This window comes from Notamacropus eugenii, chromosome 7 (genome assembly GCF_028372415.1).
Source record: "Notamacropus eugenii isolate mMacEug1 chromosome 7, mMacEug1.pri_v2, whole genome shotgun sequence".
NCBI lineage: Eukaryota > Metazoa > Chordata > Mammalia > Diprotodontia > Macropodidae > Notamacropus > Notamacropus eugenii.
Genome location: NC_092878.1, coordinates 150,894,820 through 150,912,724, shown reverse-complemented (window position 1 = coordinate 150,912,724; position 17,905 = coordinate 150,894,820). Strand labels below are relative to the sequence as shown.

The window sequence follows — 17,905 nt, the reverse complement described above, 5'->3', positions numbered from 1 at the left end:
ATCTCATCAACTCATTACTTTCCAAAAGAAGGTAAAAAGGAAGAAAATTGCAATAATTCTACAGAATAGGGAGGTTCAGGAGAGTTGTTTTGCATTAAAAGTAACACCGAAGTCAGCTTGCTTTTCTGGGTACAGACCAGCAGGTCAAAGATGTGCTGAGCTGGGGGCCACACACTAGGGCCAGAGAGGCGGCCAGGTTTTCACTGATTTCCCACTTGAGACTGCCTTCAAAACTGTAAAGCTAGAAACTCATCACTACTGAGTTAGTGACCTTGAACAGGACGTTCAGCGAAAAACTTAGTAACTGTGATTTCTACGTGAAGTGCGAACAGGACACAATGTACTGTCTAATCCCAGTTTAGAAGGGCTTCTACTTTGGAATTACAGTCTTACTGTCTAGAAGAGTGACCTTGCTTTCAGAACACAAAGGGCTAAGTTCACATGACATCATTTCTGCACGTCTAAGGCCAGACCCAAGCTCACCTTGTCCTCGTACATCCTCTTGGCCTCCCGCAGCTCCGAGCGCAGCTGAGACACGGTGGCTTCCAGCTCGCTGAGCTGCCGCATGTACATGGAGTTCTGATTCCTCGCTTGTTCTCTAAGAAGGGTTTAGAAAAATAAAAACAAACCACCTAAGAATAACAAGTATGGCACCTAAGGGGAGCACCGCCATTAAGAACTAGACCTCTTAGTCTGACAGAATTTGTCTCAAGATGACGACTAAAAAGTTTAGTTGAAGTTATAAATAATTTTTAATAAATATCAATATTTATAATAACAAATATAATTCTCTTAGTGTTTATTCTGTAGCTTGGAATAGAAACCTTTCTTATACTTTTTTACTTAAAGAAGCTCAAGAACTTGGTTAATAATCTGATCAGAATAAAAAAACTACATATATAATTATATCTAGCTGTAAGAGGTTTTTTTCTATTTTTAAAAAGTAAAAAATGTTACGTCCTTGTTGGACCCTTAAGAACGGGTGAGCAGAACACGAATGGAAATCTCCAGAAAGAGGCTAAGCACTTGCTCAGACCAGGCAATGGGACACCTACTGAATGATCTCCAGCTGGCTCTGGATGCTGTTGGCTTGGCTCCGGGCACTGCTAGCTTTCTCACTCAGGCCCGCTACTTCAAGTTCATGTTCAGTCATTAACTGCTCGATCCTAGAAAGAAAGAGAATGGTCAGAGTTGGGATGGGGAGAATTTCACCAAATTATAAACTTGTAAACGTCATAAATGATAGCGCCATAGAAAGAAAGAGTTGGAAAGGACCATTCATGAAAGGAATCCGCACTAAAAAATACCTGATAGGTCAGCACCCCAACTAGGGCTTCCAGACCTCCCACACTCCTCCTCACAGCAGCTCACACTGTGAGCTCCAGCGCCACTCAGCTTACTAGAAATGATAAACTTGGGTCAGGTCCCCAGCCAAGGCCCTACCCCCTCCAGGGTATGCTCTACAAGGAGTCAAAGTGGTATTACTGTGGCACAGTTGTGACCACGTCACTCCCTGTGACTCCCCACTGCCTGTAGGACAAAACACAAACCTTTCTCTTTGGTGTTTAAAGCCCTTCCCAACATGATGCCTTTACAGAGAGACTACACACCACACACTCTTATCATCAGTGTGCTCACTGTGCTGCATACATAACCTTTCACTCCCTCTTTCTGAGCCTTTGCTCAGGTTGTCTCCCAGGCCTGGCATGCCCTTTCTCCTCCCCTCTGCCTCACAGAATCCTTAGCTCCCTTCAAAGCTCGGCTTAAATGCTACCTCCTGGTAACCTCATCTGCTACTCTCCCCCACATACAAACACACACCCTCCCAATGGAATTTACTTTTACTGTTTGGACTGTGGCCCCATTTTCTATTCACTTGTATGGATACACCTGGTTTTCCCTGACAGCAGTCTTAAGCAAGCAGGGATTTTGTCTTTGCTCCCACAGTTCATAGCTCATAAGCCAGTGTTTAATAAAGCCTTACTGGGTGATTGACTAAACAGCTTAGTTTTTCGTTATTGTTTTTGTTTTTTGGCTAATTTTCCTAGAAACATGAAGATAGTAATGTAACGATGATGATGATGATGACGACGATGATGATGATAAACAACTGCCATTTATTCATAGTGTTTTAAGGCTAGTAAAGTGCTTTACAAATATTAAGTCATTCGATTTTCACAACAGCCCTGGAATGTAAGTGCTATAATTATCCCCATTTTACAGACTTCAGAGCAAACTGAAACAGACACAGGTGGAGTGATTTGGGCAGGATCACACAGCTACAAAGCAGGTCTTCCTGACTCAAGGCACAGCCCTCTGTCCCCTTTGCCTTCTCCCCCAAGCCCAATCCCCAGGGGCCTCAGGGCCTTGAAGGGAGGAGACTCACCTATCTTGATGCTGCTGAAGAAGCAATTCTATTTTGTTCTGTGATTCAGTTTTCAGTGATTCAAGTTGATCTTCTACCTGTTTTGTGTTGTTTTTTTTTTTTAAAGATTGGGATGAGTTAGTGAGAATTCTGCATATCCAGGCCTTCTTTCAGGTGATATTCAAATTTTCAATAACACTGAACACCAAGCAGCAGAATCCCAAGACGCTGCTCTGCCAGTTTCCCGACCTTCTCTGCCCCCCTTAGACTCCAGGGAGGGCGGTAAGACACGCCCAGATGGGCCCTTACCCCATCAGGAATACCTGCCAAACCCAACCTTCCAGCAGTGATGGTATTTCAATGAATGTTAATATAGTGCATATAGAAGGACCTAAAACTAGCTGGTAAAAAAAACAAAATCATGTTCTCACCACTTACTGGAAAAATCCTCCCTTTAAGATAAGACACCTCCGTGTCTAGCTCTCTGAGAAGTTTACTGATAGCAGTACCCAAGTTGCGGACGTGGAGAGTCGCGATGGTCTCGTGCTCATAGATTCTCTTGCCAGTAGTCTCTTCATAGTCCACCAGAATGGCCCGGACTTCCTGGAGCACTCCTTCATTACTGAGCATCACCTTCCTGAGCTGCTCCGTCTGACTACTGTTCTCCCTCAACATCTCCTCCTGAAGGCGCTTGGTAGTTTCAAGTTCATGAACTGTGTTTTGGAGTTGATTTCTTACATCCTCCTGAGAATGACTCTCCCTTCGTCTATGAAACAGAGTAAAAGAGGAAAACAAAAAATACTTAGACTCATTTTCAAAGCTGGCTTTATCTTGGCAATATGTAATTTTAAAAAAGTTGGTGAATATAGAACTAAAAATATATCTAAATAATACTTCTCCCACATACCTATTCCAGCAAAAAAATCTGTTAATTCACAACAGACTGAATAATGATCAAAAAACTCAATGGAAAATAATACTAAGTGAATTATCTTACACTGAAACTGAATTTGAAAATCATACAAAGTCCACAGGCAACAGGAATGGGGATCAGCAGCAAATCCAGAGCCAGGGCAGAGAAATAAGTAGCTTCTCAGTGTAACCAAAGGCCATCCAGAGATACAAATAGCATGGAGGGATCTGTGTCTGGAGGCAATAGGAATGGAAGGCTCCCTAGAAAGTCCTGGAGTGGTCACAACCTCCTAGAGACCTTAGTGGGCAGCTAGGTGACACAATGGATAGAGTCCAAACCTGGCCTCAGACACTTACTTGCTGTATGACCTTGGGCAAGTCCCTTAACCCTGTTTGCCTCAGTTTCCTCTTCCATAAGATAAGGTGGAGAAGAAAATGGCAAATCACGCCAGTATCTTTGCCAAGAAAACCCCAAATACGGTCATGAAGAGTCAGACAACAATGAAACACGTGAATAATAAGAGACCTTAGAAGCCACTCAGGGAGAAGTAGCAACCCATGAGGTACAGAGATACTCAAACAAGGACAAAGCGCAGGGGCTCTGAGGCCTGTAGGTCACTGCCCAGGAATACCATAGATGGCCTGAAGATCCAAAACTCTGAATCACAAAGATGTATGGGGACCAAAAGGAGGGAGGTAAATAGAGGTCATCACAGGAACCAAGGTGATCCAGGGCCAACCAGCCCCTTCCAAAGGCACAGCAAGAGGTAGAACCTGACCCTCACACAAAGCCCCAATTCAAGTACTCAAACTGCAGAAATGAACCAAAGAAGACCCCAGCCAAAATAAAAATGTTACTGCAAATCTAGAGATCCAAAAAAAATCTCACCTAGAAAGAAAGTGTAAACTGTATTTTAACTGCAAGCATACACTCAAGGAAAAAAAAAAAAAGATTTTTCACAAGAACTAAAGGAATATCCAGAAGAAACTCAAGCAAAGGATTTTTTTAAATGAGATGAAAGGCCTGAAAGCAAGAATTGGAAGTAGAAGAAATAGCTTAAAACAAAAATTATTAAAATCTATCCAAGTAATGGACTCCTTCAAAATTAGGAAAAACAGATATTAATGACTCTAAAAGTAAGATATATGAGAATGTAATTTTTATAAATTGAAAAAATAGAGGAAAATATTATACATCAAAAACAACCAACCTGGAAAAGAGGTCAAGCAGAGACAATTCAAGAATCATTTGGCCCTATGAAATTCATTATGATTTAAAGAAACCATAAATGAAAAAATGCACATATGTTAAGATCAGAGGGCAGAGTAAAGAGAGAGAGAAGTTCATTATCACCTCCTGGAAGAATCCCCAAAAGGAGAAGTCCCAGGAGTGTCATAGCCAAAACCCAGAGCTTCTACATCAAAGGAAAAACACGGCAAGCATCCTAGAATACAAAGGAGAAAGAGTTAGGATTACACTAGCCCAAGCAGCTTCTTCTAGAAACAAGTGAAGAGCCTGGAATACAATATTCTCAAAGGATGGAATAGATCATTTCTGACAAAAAGTAGGAACTTTGAAACACGAGACTCAAGAGAAACCAAGAGGGGTAGATTTATTTAAGCAATTGAAAGGAGTTATATGATGATGTGTTGCTGACATTTTAATGAGGGAAGGAAAATCTTAATATCTTCAAAGGGTACTAAGGGAATTGTCTGGTTGGTTGATTGGCTTTTGTTTTTGGTGGACTAGGGGAAAACTGTGCTAAGGGTTTTGAGGGGAAAGGGATAGGCAAGAAATATACTAGTACAGTAGAAAGGAAGTGGAACTTGCTACTTCTGATCACCCCCTCAAAGAGGATGCATGGAGAAGCATATTCAAACACGAAGGAAGGGATGGCAGTTTTGCATAATATGAACATCACTTTTATATGAATGAGTCAAAAAATGGTTGAATACACATATTTGCAAACAATCGATCTGGGGTAGAAATAAGTGGAAATTAAGGAGGTGGTTAAGAGGGTGATAATACTGGGGAAGGAATAGCTCCCCAAAGCAAAACAAATTTCCTGATCCTAAAAAGGTTAAAAGAGGGGGGAAAGCAAAAAAATTAGACTCTAAAGGGGAACCCATCAATTGGGGGATAAATAAGTTGCCGTATATTAATGGAATGGAATAAAAAACTATGAAAGATTATTTCAGAGAATCCTAGAGTATGAATCAATACAGAGTGGAGTAGAACCAAGAGAAGAATATATACAACAACAACATTGTAGAGAAAAGCAACTCTGAAAGACTTGAGAATAAGAACCCTGATCTCCAGAAACCTACAATGAAGCATGCTGCCCAGCACCTGAAAGGGTGCGGAAGGAGACTGACATTTTTGGACACTAACACAGTGTGGATTTGTTTTCATTAACCATACTTATTTTTAGCAAACTTTTTTTTTCCTTATCTCAGCTTTTAACGGGACTGAAGTGAGGACTGGTTATAGTGATGTCATAAAAAGTGGGTCCAAGAGAACTTTGGAGTCATGTGAGCAACAAGATGGCAGACAAGACATTTTCTCTGATCCCCACAACCTCTCAAATGTCTCCAAAACAAATTATGCACCAAAGACAAAGCAACTTCAGCGATCTCCATGGTCTAGGATATGCTGAATCCAAACGACAATTTAAAAAAATCTCCCCAAACCCATGACCTAGGGCTCACTGGCCCTGAGCTCACTCAGCACATCTGCCTATAGGGGAGAGGCAGGGATGAAAGGAGGCCTCACTTTGGAAGTGGGAGGGGCTTCTTTTGATGAATGTTCCTATGGACACAGGGAGAGTTCCAGCAAATGTTGAAAAAAGGTTCAACAAAAGAGGGTGTAGATCAGTAGTGGGGATGCATAATCAGGGACATAGTAGGGGAGAGGTCCCGCCATGGAGGCAATATCCTCTCTGATACCTGCAACTGGCATTGGAAATGACAATTCTGGAAGTGAAGCACAGTGGGAAAGGGAATTCAAGGGGCAAGTCTTACATGGCAGGAGCAGGAAGTGTCTGGGGGACAGCCTTGAATGGAACCTTGGGAGCTTTGGTTGCATGTAGAGAAAAGAGACACTAGTGACAGGGGTCCCGAATCACAGAATGAGGGCCCAGAGAAAAACAGAAAAAGAAGATGGACAGGGAAAAGAGAAAAATCTTTTCTGGAAAGAGGCAAAGGAAAATTAAAATTTTTAAAACTAATGAACAGAAAAAGCTGAAGATGAAGAAAGGAAGGCGTAATCTATGTGACTGAGAGGAAAAGAGAAAGGGAAGAAACATCTAACCAGATAAAAGAAGAAAAGGAACCAATTTACAAAGCTCTAAAGGGAAAGACTATCAAACAAATAGAGGAGATCACCAACCTGCCAACAATGCCAACTACCAACTGCCACTCCGACAAGTAAACCCAAAACACACCATTTCCAGGCCTCGCCCCAGGGAAGCAAATCTTGTGAGGATGTGAGTGAGGAATGGCCTTCCCAGGTGCTGCAGCCCCCATGGCTACTAAAGATCCAGAAAGGAAAATTCTCAGGGCAGTAGGTGGCACAATGAATACAGCACTGGCCCCAGAGTCAGGAGGACCTGAGTTCAAGTCCTGCCTGAGACACTTGACACTTACTACCTGTTTAACCTTGGGCAAGTCACTTAACCCCAATTGCCTTGCCTTCCCCCTCCAAAAAGAAAAGGAAGTTCCTGGCACTGTCAAATGGTCCAATGTTAAAAACAATGGTCCTAGCTATGGAAATGACAAGATGCATTGCCACCCTATCTTACGGCCACCATCTCAATGTTGAAACTTCCTATATGGTTGTGTTCCCCATTAGAATATGAGCTCCTCGGGTGTGGGGGCTGTGTTTGACTCTAAATTGTAGAGCCAGCATACAGTCTCTGCCCAGACTCTCTACTCTCTATGGAAGGCAACAGGAAGTTGTCCTCATTTCTTACTGGCTCGTTCTCCCACACACACACACACACACACTTGCATGACTCCATGGTGCCCACACATTGGGTACCCCACACCCCTTCCCCTTCCAGCTTTGCTGGTGACATCTCCTTGAGGGCAGAGCAGGGACTCTCGTGCCTTTCCCTGTATCCCACCACTCAGCCTAACATGCAGCAGGCCCTTATTAAAGTTCACTGGCTCTGGCTCAGCACCATCACACAGGAAGTGCTTACGAAATGCTTCACCTCCTGTGCTCCATGCTCAGAGAGGTGTGATGGAGAGAGGTTATCCTCTAACCATAAAGAGCAAGCAGAAGCAAAAACAGCACAGGGGTCCCACATGAGGTCAGGGGAAAGACAAAGGGTAGAGAAGGAATGATCCTCAAGGGGGATATTCAAATGTTTCAGTCAGTGAATTGTTTAAAAATATAAAAGATCACACAGACCAATTTCCCTATCACTCCCTTGTGTAAATATCCCTAAACCTCACCAGAATTAATCAGGAGCATTTGTTTTTATGTAGATTAGGTGAGTTCAATTAAATATCCTAATTATAATTAACCAAAATATAGATATTATATTAACCAAGAGTTCATGCTAAAGATCACTGGAGCATGCTTAATGACTGAAGGTTTAGCTAAGTCCCGTCTTCTGTAAGAAGTCTTGCCCCACCCTCCTTGTCCTCTTCAGGCTTTCCTCTGAGGTCAGCCCCAATCTATTACATGTAAATATTCCCTATTGATTTTTGCACAGTTGTTTGCCTGCTGAGCACACCATTAGACTAGGAGCTCCTTGAGACTAGGGGCCATATCTTTGTCTCCCTTTTTATCCCCAAAGTGTAGCACAGTGCCTGGCACAAAGCAGGCACTTAATATTTGTTGACTGACTACAAGAAACACATTTTGAGAACCCATGGATTAGAGGAGAAGTAGCATCGTATGGTGAAATCAATACAGAAGAGTGGTAAGGGAACTGGCCCTGAGGTCAAGTGCTAATTCTGGGACTGACTAGCCAGGTGACCGTGGGCCTCAATGTCTTCATCTGTAAGATCGGTCTCATATTTATACTACCTGCCTCCCAGGGCGGCAAGGAAAACACTTCTATAAATTATGAAGTGCTAGGTAATCTATGCACATTATTATTATTATTATTATTATGGGGAAAAATACAAAAATAAGGAAAAGCAAGAGGCCTCAGAGAAGAATCTGTATGTTTGTTGGAACTGATCTCCATCAGAAGAGACCCACTTAAGATGAGGTTCCATTAAGGGTGCATTTTCTTTAGCCAATGTAATAGGAAAGGCAAAACACTGCCAACCAACATCTTCAATTTATATTACAAACTTTTCCCATAGTGTTCCAACCTTGTACAAGGTATTTATTTAACTTCTCTGGTCCTCAGGGTCCACCTTTGTAAACTGAGGAATTTAGTCTAGAGGACTTTGTGATTCAGTGAAAAGAAATGCTGGGTTAGAGGATGCTGAGACCCTGGATCCAAGCCCCAGCTCTGCCCCTCACTCTTGGTGTGGCCTTGGGTAAATTACATTACCACTGTGTGGCCTCAGCTTTCTCATCTGTAAAATGAAGAGGCTGGTCATCTACATCCTCTACATTCTCAGGTGTAAATCTATCAGGCTAGTCTTGAAGGTGGTTCCTGCACTAAATTCTATAATCCTCAACACTTTCTAAGTATTCCCTAAATTATCCCCTAACAGCCTTCTCACATAGATGGGAAGAAGGATGTGCTCCACCCCCCAGCAAGTCCTGGATTAAGAAATTAAGACTCCAGTCCCACATGGAATCAGGCTCATCCCCCTTACCAAATGATGGCATCATTGGCTAGAATAAAAGCATAAATGCCTTTACACATGCTCAACAAGGTAATCCTGAGGCTAACACTAAATGTCAAAGTGGAAGCCTGTCGGTCAACAAGAGGATGGAGAATCAAACATAGTGAACACATAGTACAAAAGCAAAAGGCTCAAATATTTTGATTTTTTAGACAAAATATCAACTTAGCACCAAATCAGCAATCTTCCACTGGCACGGTGAGGTATGACACCACTGCAGGACCACACAACCTAATGTTAGACTGGACCATAGAATGTCTTTGACCGGTCTCCTGGGGGCACAAGGTGGAGACCACTGGAAATTCAAACCCAGCCTCAGACACTTCCCTGTTGTGTGACCCTGAGCGAGTCCTTGCCCCTTTCTCTGCCTCCATGTCTTCACCTCCCTCACAGGTTTGTAGTGGAGATCAAGGGAGCCAATTGATGTAAGCTTGGAACAAGGTTACCCAGCTAGTGAGCTACCACCTCCATCTCTGATGTCCATGGCCATGAGAGTATAAAACGCTAGCCCCATCGGACTGGTGGCACAAGCACTAACCTGATGTCCACCAAAGCATCTCTCTCCATCTGCATCTCTTGAAGCTTGGTCTGCAAGTCAATGACAGACTGCCTCAGGTGGAATTTCTGTTTTTCATGCAGCTCGGCACTCTGAAAGGTTTCAAGGACAGACTCCATGTACTGTTATTCTACACTAACTTTCATCACTCTGGGTGCAGTAAAGAACATTCCTCTACAGTAATGTGTCATCCCCTCACACAATCCCCCAGACCTGAAGCCTGTCACATTGTAGGTATCAAGTTATTTGGCCTGCAGCACTTTGGGTGAGGACAGCACCATTTCGTGATAATGTTGTTCATTTACATTGTGCCCAAACTTCACTATAAGACACAGACAGATAGTGGTGTCTGCACTTTACATCCCGCGGTGACATTACCAGTCAAACCCACCCCTGATCACAGAGCTCATGGGCAGCTGCACGCTTGGTTCACAGACCAACTAACAAGGTTTTTCACTTATCTCCAGCTGTCTTGAGCAATTTTTTCTTTATCACTAGGGAATTTGTGAAAGAATTTGATATTCTTACACCAAAACTTACCTACTACCCTAACATACACATTAGTGACCATGTTAAGTTTTACTATACAACTTGAATTAATTTCTAGTTTATTCTCATCAGAAACCCTAAGCATCTGAGGAGTGGACAAAAGGACAGCTAAGCCAGAAAGAGCAGAACACAGGAGGGTCATTAGTCCTCATGGCCAAAGTATGGGTGATCTTATCAAGCAGGAACAGTGTCAAAGGCCCAGATCATAAGCTCATCATATGCGCCCAAACCATAATGTTACTCAGAATGGTTCTGAATACTTTTCATCAACTTAATTCTGGGCATTGAAAGATCAGGTACATGTGAAGAGATACATGAGGTCACGCTGTACCTTTTTTTCTCTCAACACTATTCATTACCCTTTTTTTCTCACACACCAAGTTCTTCTGAGCATCTAGAAGCCCTGGGAGGGAAGAGGAGAACTCACTTCATTCAGTCTTCTCTGTAAGTCTTTCACCTGATGTGAGTACTCTTCTAAAACCCGCTCGATATGTTCCTTTCCGGGGTAAGGGATCAGTTTTCGCTGGCTTTCAAGTTCCATTTCATACTTAGTGAGTAAAGGGTTCTGCAAGTGAGTCACAGGTGCAGAAGGGTTTTCATTCACTGCACCACGAAGACAAGTGGACACTAAAAATGGACTGGTAGAACCTGGAAAACAAGAGGACAGTCACTGCACCCTTCTCTTGACAGCCTCAGAGGCATCTGCCCTGCAGCAAATGGACTTCAGCTCTGCTGAGGTAGAAGGCTAAGCTCCCAAGCTTACTGTTCTACTGGGTCCCCAAGTCTGGCATGCAACTGTGGCTGGCACATTGGCCTCTGGCATGCCCACACTGACTGCTGCCTAGCCCTCCTCCCTCCTCCTCAGACCCACTCCACCCATTCTACTACACCTTTAGAAATAGTGCTCTACTGATCCAGCAATACCACTTCTAGTAATGTTAATAAGAGTTAAAGATCTCCTGATTTATTAATGGGCCTTCTCATTAAGGGAAACTTGATTAGGGGAGATTTATTTTGTAGGAAGGCCCACACCTTTTGTTCATTTCTAATGAGGCACTGGTTCTCAAGGGTTGTGATGCCCTCTGGCTCTGAAAAGTGTGTGTGTGTATAGATATACTCTGAGATAAGGTTTTGTTTGGGGGCTTACTCACTGCAAGTGTTTGTTTGGCCAGATGAGACTCTGGGCAGCTACTAAGGAGCCAGACCCTCCCCACACTTTGAAAACTCAAATGTTGGTGCTTCTTTCTCTGGTAACTATGCATCTATGGTCAGAGAGGTGGATTTATTGATCTGTGAGGTATATATTACTTATGGTCAGACAGTTGGAAGTCCTATCTGTTATTTTCTCTGAAGTTCAGGATGCTGACTTTTTCCCCTGAACTAAGTGAATGATTTGTGAGCTTGATTAAAAGTGATTGTTGACCCCTCAAAAGTTGCTTTCCTTTTAGAAAAGCAGATCTAAGAACCTGTATAATAGGCTCTCCTGTGTATGCTGGGGTCCCTGCTGTTACGATCATACAAATGGGAAAAGGATCCACATGTACAAATATATTTATAGCAGCTCTTTTTGTGGTGTCCAAGAATTGGAAATCAAAGGGATGTCCATCAATTGGGCAATGGCTGAACAAATTGTGATATGTGAATGTAATGGAGTGCTATTGTGCTGTAAGAAATGATGAGCAGGCAGACTTTACAAAAACCTGGAAAGACTTATATGAACTAATGCTGAGTGACAAGAGCAGAAGCAGGAAAACATAAACTGTAACAGACACAGAGCGCGATGACTAACTTTCATAGACTTGGCTCTTCTCAGTAATGCAAGAATCTAAGAGAACTCCAAGACTCATGATGGAAAATGTTCTCCATATCCAGAGAAAGAACTATGGAGTCTGAATGTAGACCAAAGAATACTATTCCCTCTTTTTCTCTTTTGTTGTTTTGATTTGTTTCTTCTTTCTTGTGGCTCCTCCCATTAGTTCTAATACTTCTTTACAACATGACTAATGTGAAAAAAATGTTTAATATGAATGTATTTATAGAGACTATGTCAGATTGCATATTGTCTTAGAGAGGAGGAAAGGAAGGAAAGGGGAGTAAATCGAAAGTTCGTGCAAGTGAATGTAGAAAATTAAAAACAAATAAATTTAAAAAGAAAAGAAAGAAATTGTACTCTATCTCATTACATTATAGAATTTTTCAACCAACATTTCCTCTCACTTTAATGAAAATCTGGCTCTTCTCCAAGGATATCATATACTTTACTCCCTTCTCCACTGGAAAGAACTTTTCCTACCCATTTATTCATTCAATAAGCAAGCAAGCATTTATTAAATGTCAACTATCTTCCAGCCATTGTGCTAAGCCCTGGGGATACAATGACAACCATGGGTTCTACTGAGGGGAATAATGTACATGCTGATAAATATAAAACATATGCAAAAATAAATGCAAAAGAGGGGGAAGAAAATACCTTGGTGGAAGGGACACTTAGTAAGTCCAGGGAGGAAGATGGCCTCATCTCTGCTCCCCTCTGCTGATTAGAAGACTCCTCCCTCAATAGCCTCTTTTGTGTACCATGAGATCTCCTTGCATTATCATCTCTCCATCCTTAGTGAGATCATCTAATGATTTCCAGGTCACCTTCTAACCTTCACATCACTTCAGCGTGCAGCTCTTGGGCTTATTCTCCCCCAGCATCCTCTACCATCATCCTCGACAATGTTGATGTTCATGTTAGTATTGCCCCCAGGCTGACCACACAATTCATCAACTTCCTCAGCTACACTGACTGCCTTCTCCATCTTCAGGCACATCTGGGACTTCAGTAGCTCTAGAATTAAGGTACATCTAAGCCCTAGAATTTTAAAATTCTATTCTCTTATTACAACCCCTTATCTCCCATTTTCTCATATAAAACCTACTCTTTCCCTTTCACAAATTCCTAATTCTCCTCAATCCATCTCCCTTGCCTTTTATACATAGCTTTAGGTTTGACAGTTTAATGTTGCACTAGTCAACATTGTGGAATCCTCTGTCCTCCAGATATAGCTTGGACACATTCATGGGAATAAAATCTCAGTTGGACCCTCAGAGCTGTTTGGCAATCTTGCCACTCTCTCTTTATTAAATAATTAGATCTCAGTCCCCACAATACTCTAAACTTCTTTTCTCTTCCACAAAGAACAAATGGCTTATCCCAGGGGTGGAAAACCTGCAACCATGAGGCCACATCCTTAATAAGAGGATTTTGTTCTGTAAAACTTGGACTCAGTCAAAGGCCTCACCCAAGGACCTAGAAAACCACCAGCTCCCCACCCTGGCCTAGCCCATTACTTCACTGAGAATATGGAGGTTCCTGGGAGAGCCTCCAGCTTTCTGCTGAGATTCCTCCAATTGTCTCAGCGTTAACCACACTCCCCTTTCCTCTCACATCACAAAGGAATCTCTACTACTCTCTGCAGCAAGTCCTTCTCCCAGTTCTCTACCTTTGAGCGCAGTAGTCTTCCCCTCCTCTCTCTCAAGCATCTTCAATCTCATCCCTACTATTTTTACATCCCTTTTCTCAATCTTCAAACATATTCAGATCTCTCAAACCTAAAAAACAAAACAACAAAAGCCCTTTTCTTGCATTTCAATCCCATCCAACAACTATACCATCTCTCTCCTCACCTTCATGGCTAAATTTGTTGAAAAATCCATGTTGGATATCTCTCTCTCTCCCTTTTTCCCTCACTCCCTTCTTCCCTCCCTCTCTCTCCCTGTCCTTCTCTCTCTTTCTCCACCTGTCTCTCCCTCTCTTTCCCCCTCTCTCTCCATCCTCTCTCTCTCTCTGTCTCTCTTTGTCTCTCTCTCTCTCTCCTCTCTCTCTCCCCTACCCACTTTCTCCTTAATCCCCTATAATCAGGTGTCCACCCTTCACCTTCCTGCTGAAGTGGATCTAAGATTAGAAATGACCTTTCCTCAACTCTTATCTTCCTTGACTTCTCTGAAGCTTTTTCATTCATTTAAAAAGCATTTAAGCATATTATTTTATTGATATTTATTGTTAATATTTATTAATAAATAAATTTAATATTAATGTTTATTAATATTTATTATTGATAATATTTATTGCTACATACCAGATAATGAGGTTACAAATGAAACATTCCCTGTCTTCAGGGAACTCAGAAGTTTCCATGACTATACTAGTCTCTCTCCTTACTGTCACCACCCTGATACAGGTCCTCAACTACTTTCACAGCCTCCTAACACATCTCTCCATTTCCATTCTCTTTTCTCTCCTAGCTTTCATGTTGTTGTTCAGTTGTTTCAGTCCTATCTGACTTTTTGTGACCCTATTTGAGGTTTTTCTTGACAAAGATACTGTAGTGATTTGCCATTTTCTTCAACAGCCCATTTTACAGATGAGGAAACTGAGGCAAACCAAGTTAAGTGACTTGCCCCAGGTCATACACCTAGTGTCTGAGGTCAGATTTGAACTCAGGAAGATAAGTCTTCCTGACTCCAGGCCTGGTACTGTGTCCACTGTAACACCTAGCTCACCTTCTGTCTTTCATACCACTGCTATAATAGTCTTCATTACTTAAAGACCTGGTCATTGACCTGGGCATTGCTTAAAAATTTTCAGTACCTTCTGAGAAAGGGTCAGCCTCCTAAAACTGGCATTCACATTAATGTATTAGTTTTATTGCTACTTATCTCATGTTATTCTCCTCCTCTGAGCACTCCAAACACATACCAACAGACACCTTTACCCCAGAAAAACCTCATGTGTTCTCATGTGACTGTCTTTGTTCAGCCTCTTTCCATGAAGGACAGAAGACTCACAGTTTCTGAGTAAATGAGAACAAAGGGGCTTTAGCATCCAAAGGAAAGCAATCTATAAACCAGTTGTGGTCTACAGCTAGATTTAGGCTGGGTACTCACACACCCCAACATGGGGGAGCTGAAACTTCCGAGCCTCAGCGGTCTGCACAGGAGAAAACAGGCCCAGACAGTGAAAAGGGAGGAGCCAAGGAGCTGAAAAGCCTGATAAAACTAATGAAATAAGAAAAAAGCTGAGATGGAAAATACTGAGAAAAAAAATCAGTATATAAACACAGCTGCCAAGCAAATGAGCCAATAGTGAAACTCTTGAAGAAAAAAGGAAAAATGAGTAAATATTCCAGAAAAGTCCGTATTGCAACGAGCTTTAATGGAAATCAAAAAAGAACTGCCAAAATAAAAGAAAATGACAATGAATACTATAAATTTCCTTGACATGATGGAACAACATCAAGAAATTTCAAAACTGTTAGAGAAATAACACTTTTTCAAATGTTTTTTTGTTATATTTTGACTTCTGAGTTGTCTCTTCCTCCTTCCCTCCCCATCCTGCATAAGAAAAAGCCAACATTTGATATAAACGTGTGCAACTATGCAATACATTGGTCCATATATCAGTTCTTTCTTGGGAGTGGATAGCATTTTCCTTCATAAGTCCTTCAGAGTTGATTTCAGTCACCATATTACTCAGAATAGCTTAGTCTTATCTGGGTCTTCAAATAATATGCTGTTACTATATACAATGTTCTCTTGGTTCTCCTTGTTTCACTCTTCATTATATCATGCAAGTCTTCCCATGTTTTTCTAAAACCAACCAGCTCATCATTCTTACAGCACAATAGTATTTCATCATAATCATGTACCATAGCTTGTTCAGCTATTCCCCAATTAATGAACATCCCCTCAATTTCCAGTTCTTTGCCACCACAAAGAAAGCTGCTGTAAACATTTTAGAACATATCAGGTTTTTTCCTCTTCCTTGTTAACCTTGGGAAATAGACCGAACAGTGATATTAATGAGTCAAAGGAACAATTTTATAGCTCTTTGGGCACAATTCCACATTTCTCTCTAAGAGAAATGGCACTTTTAAATGAAGAAATCAAAATTAGGTCATAAATCAGAAATCTGAGAAAAAAAGCAATGCAAATGAAAGAGTAAATTATTTAAGAATACACAACAGAGAAGAGGTCTAAAATAAGAAAGCTTCTAGGGAAAAAAAGAACAGATTTAAGAATCAAAAATACTAAGATGGAAGAAATTTTGGGAAAACAAGAACAAATACAATTTTAAAAGAACATATATTAAATGCAAGTAAAGGTGACAGACCTTAAAGACAGGGTATTTAGAGAAAAATGGAAAGATCTTACGTCTTCCAGAAAAAACTGTAAATTTTAAATTCCTTAAAACCAAACTGCAGGGGGGGCAGAGCCAAGATGGCAGAGTAGAAAGACGCACATGCATATAGCTCCGAACCCACAGCCCATAGAACATCTGTAAAAAAGAACTCCCAGCGAATTCTGGAGCAGCAAAGGCCACAGAATGGTGGAGCGGAGGAGATTTCTGTTCCAGAGAGCCTGCAAACCTCTCTCAAAAGGTCCATCGCTCTGCGGAAGCGGAGCCAAGCACAGCCCTGCCATGGCCACGCGGCACCGAGAGGAGCAGATCCGAGCAGGCTTCGGGGACAGAATCTCCAGCGGCCGCACGGGTCCCTCCTCCCACAGGTGACGGGGATCAGTGAGAGGGTCTCTTTGGCGGGTCGAGAAGGGAGTGGGGTGCCCCCATAACTCAGGCCTCCTCGGGAGGCAGAAGCTGAGGCAGCGGCAGACCAGGGCTCCCCAAGCAGGCAGGAGCCCGGATCCATTGTTGAAGGTCTCTGCATAAACCCCCTGAGGGAACTGAGCCCCATGAGGCGGTCCAGCCCCAACCTGAGCACCTGAACTTGATCTCACACTGAATAGCAGCCCTGCCCCCACCAAAAGCCCTGAGGCTGGGAAGCAGCATTTGAATCTCAGACCCCAAGCGCTGGCTGGAAGGATCCAGAGGTGAAGTGGGTATGAAGAGAATATTCAGAAGTCAAGTCACTGGCAGGGAAAATGCCCAGAAAAGGGAAAAGAAATAAGACTATAGAAGGTTACTTTCTTGGTGAACAGGCATTTCCTCCCTTCCTTTCTGATGAGGAAGAACAATGCTTACCATCAGGGAAAGACACAGAAGTCAAGGCTTCTGTATCCCAGACCACTCAATGATCTCAGGCCATGGAAGAGCTCAAAAAGAATTTTGAAAATCAAGTTAGAGAGGTGGAGGAAAAGCTGGGAAGAGAAATGAGAGACATGCAGGTAAAGCATGAACAGCAGGTCAGCACCCTGCTAAAAGAGACCCAAAAAAATGCTGAAGAAAATAACACCTTGAAAAATTGGCTAACTCAATTGGCAAAAGAGGTTCAAAAAGCCAATGAGGAGAAGAATGCTTTCAAAAGCAGAATTAGCCAAATGGAAAAGGAGGTTCAAAAGCTCATTGAAGAAAATAGTTCTTTCAAAATTAGAATGGAACAGATGGAGGCTAATGACTTTATGAGAAACCAAGAAATCACAAAACAAAACCAAAAGAATGAAAAAATGGAAGATAATGTGAAATATCTCATTAGAAAAACAACTGACCTGGAAAATAGATCCAGGAGAAACAATTTAAAAATTATGGGACTACCTGAAAGCCATGATCAAAAAAAGAGCCTAGACATCATCTTTCATGAAATTATCAAGGAAAACTGCCCTGAGATTCTAGAATCAGAGGGCAAAATAAATATTCAAGGAATCCACAGAACACCGCTTGAAAGAGATCCAAAAAGAGAAACTCCTAGGAACATTGTGGCCAAATTCCA

General features: G+C 42.0%; 1 protein-coding gene across 8 annotated transcripts in view; it reads right to left on the bottom strand.

Annotated features, from left to right (window-relative positions):
* CCDC158 (coiled-coil domain containing 158) overlaps positions 1-17,905 on the bottom strand; it is a 108,630-nt gene that overhangs the window by 70,155 nt on the left and 20,570 nt on the right. For all 8 annotated transcript variants that reach the window (XR_011970434.1, XM_072624040.1, XM_072624039.1 and 5 more), the window contains 6 exons: positions 10,627-10,847; positions 9,633-9,742; positions 2,804-3,131; positions 2,387-2,463; positions 1,056-1,166; positions 484-598 (listed from right to left, as the gene is read on the bottom strand). Coding sequence is in view for 7 of the 8 variants with exons in the window: in XM_072624040.1 (XP_072480141.1) it covers positions 484-598; positions 1,056-1,166; positions 2,387-2,463; positions 2,804-3,131; positions 9,633-9,742; positions 10,627-10,847 (962 nt within the window). In the remaining variant the exon portion in view is untranslated. The remainder of the gene's footprint in view (positions 1-483; positions 599-1,055; positions 1,167-2,386; positions 2,464-2,803; positions 3,132-9,632; positions 9,743-10,626; positions 10,848-17,905) is intronic.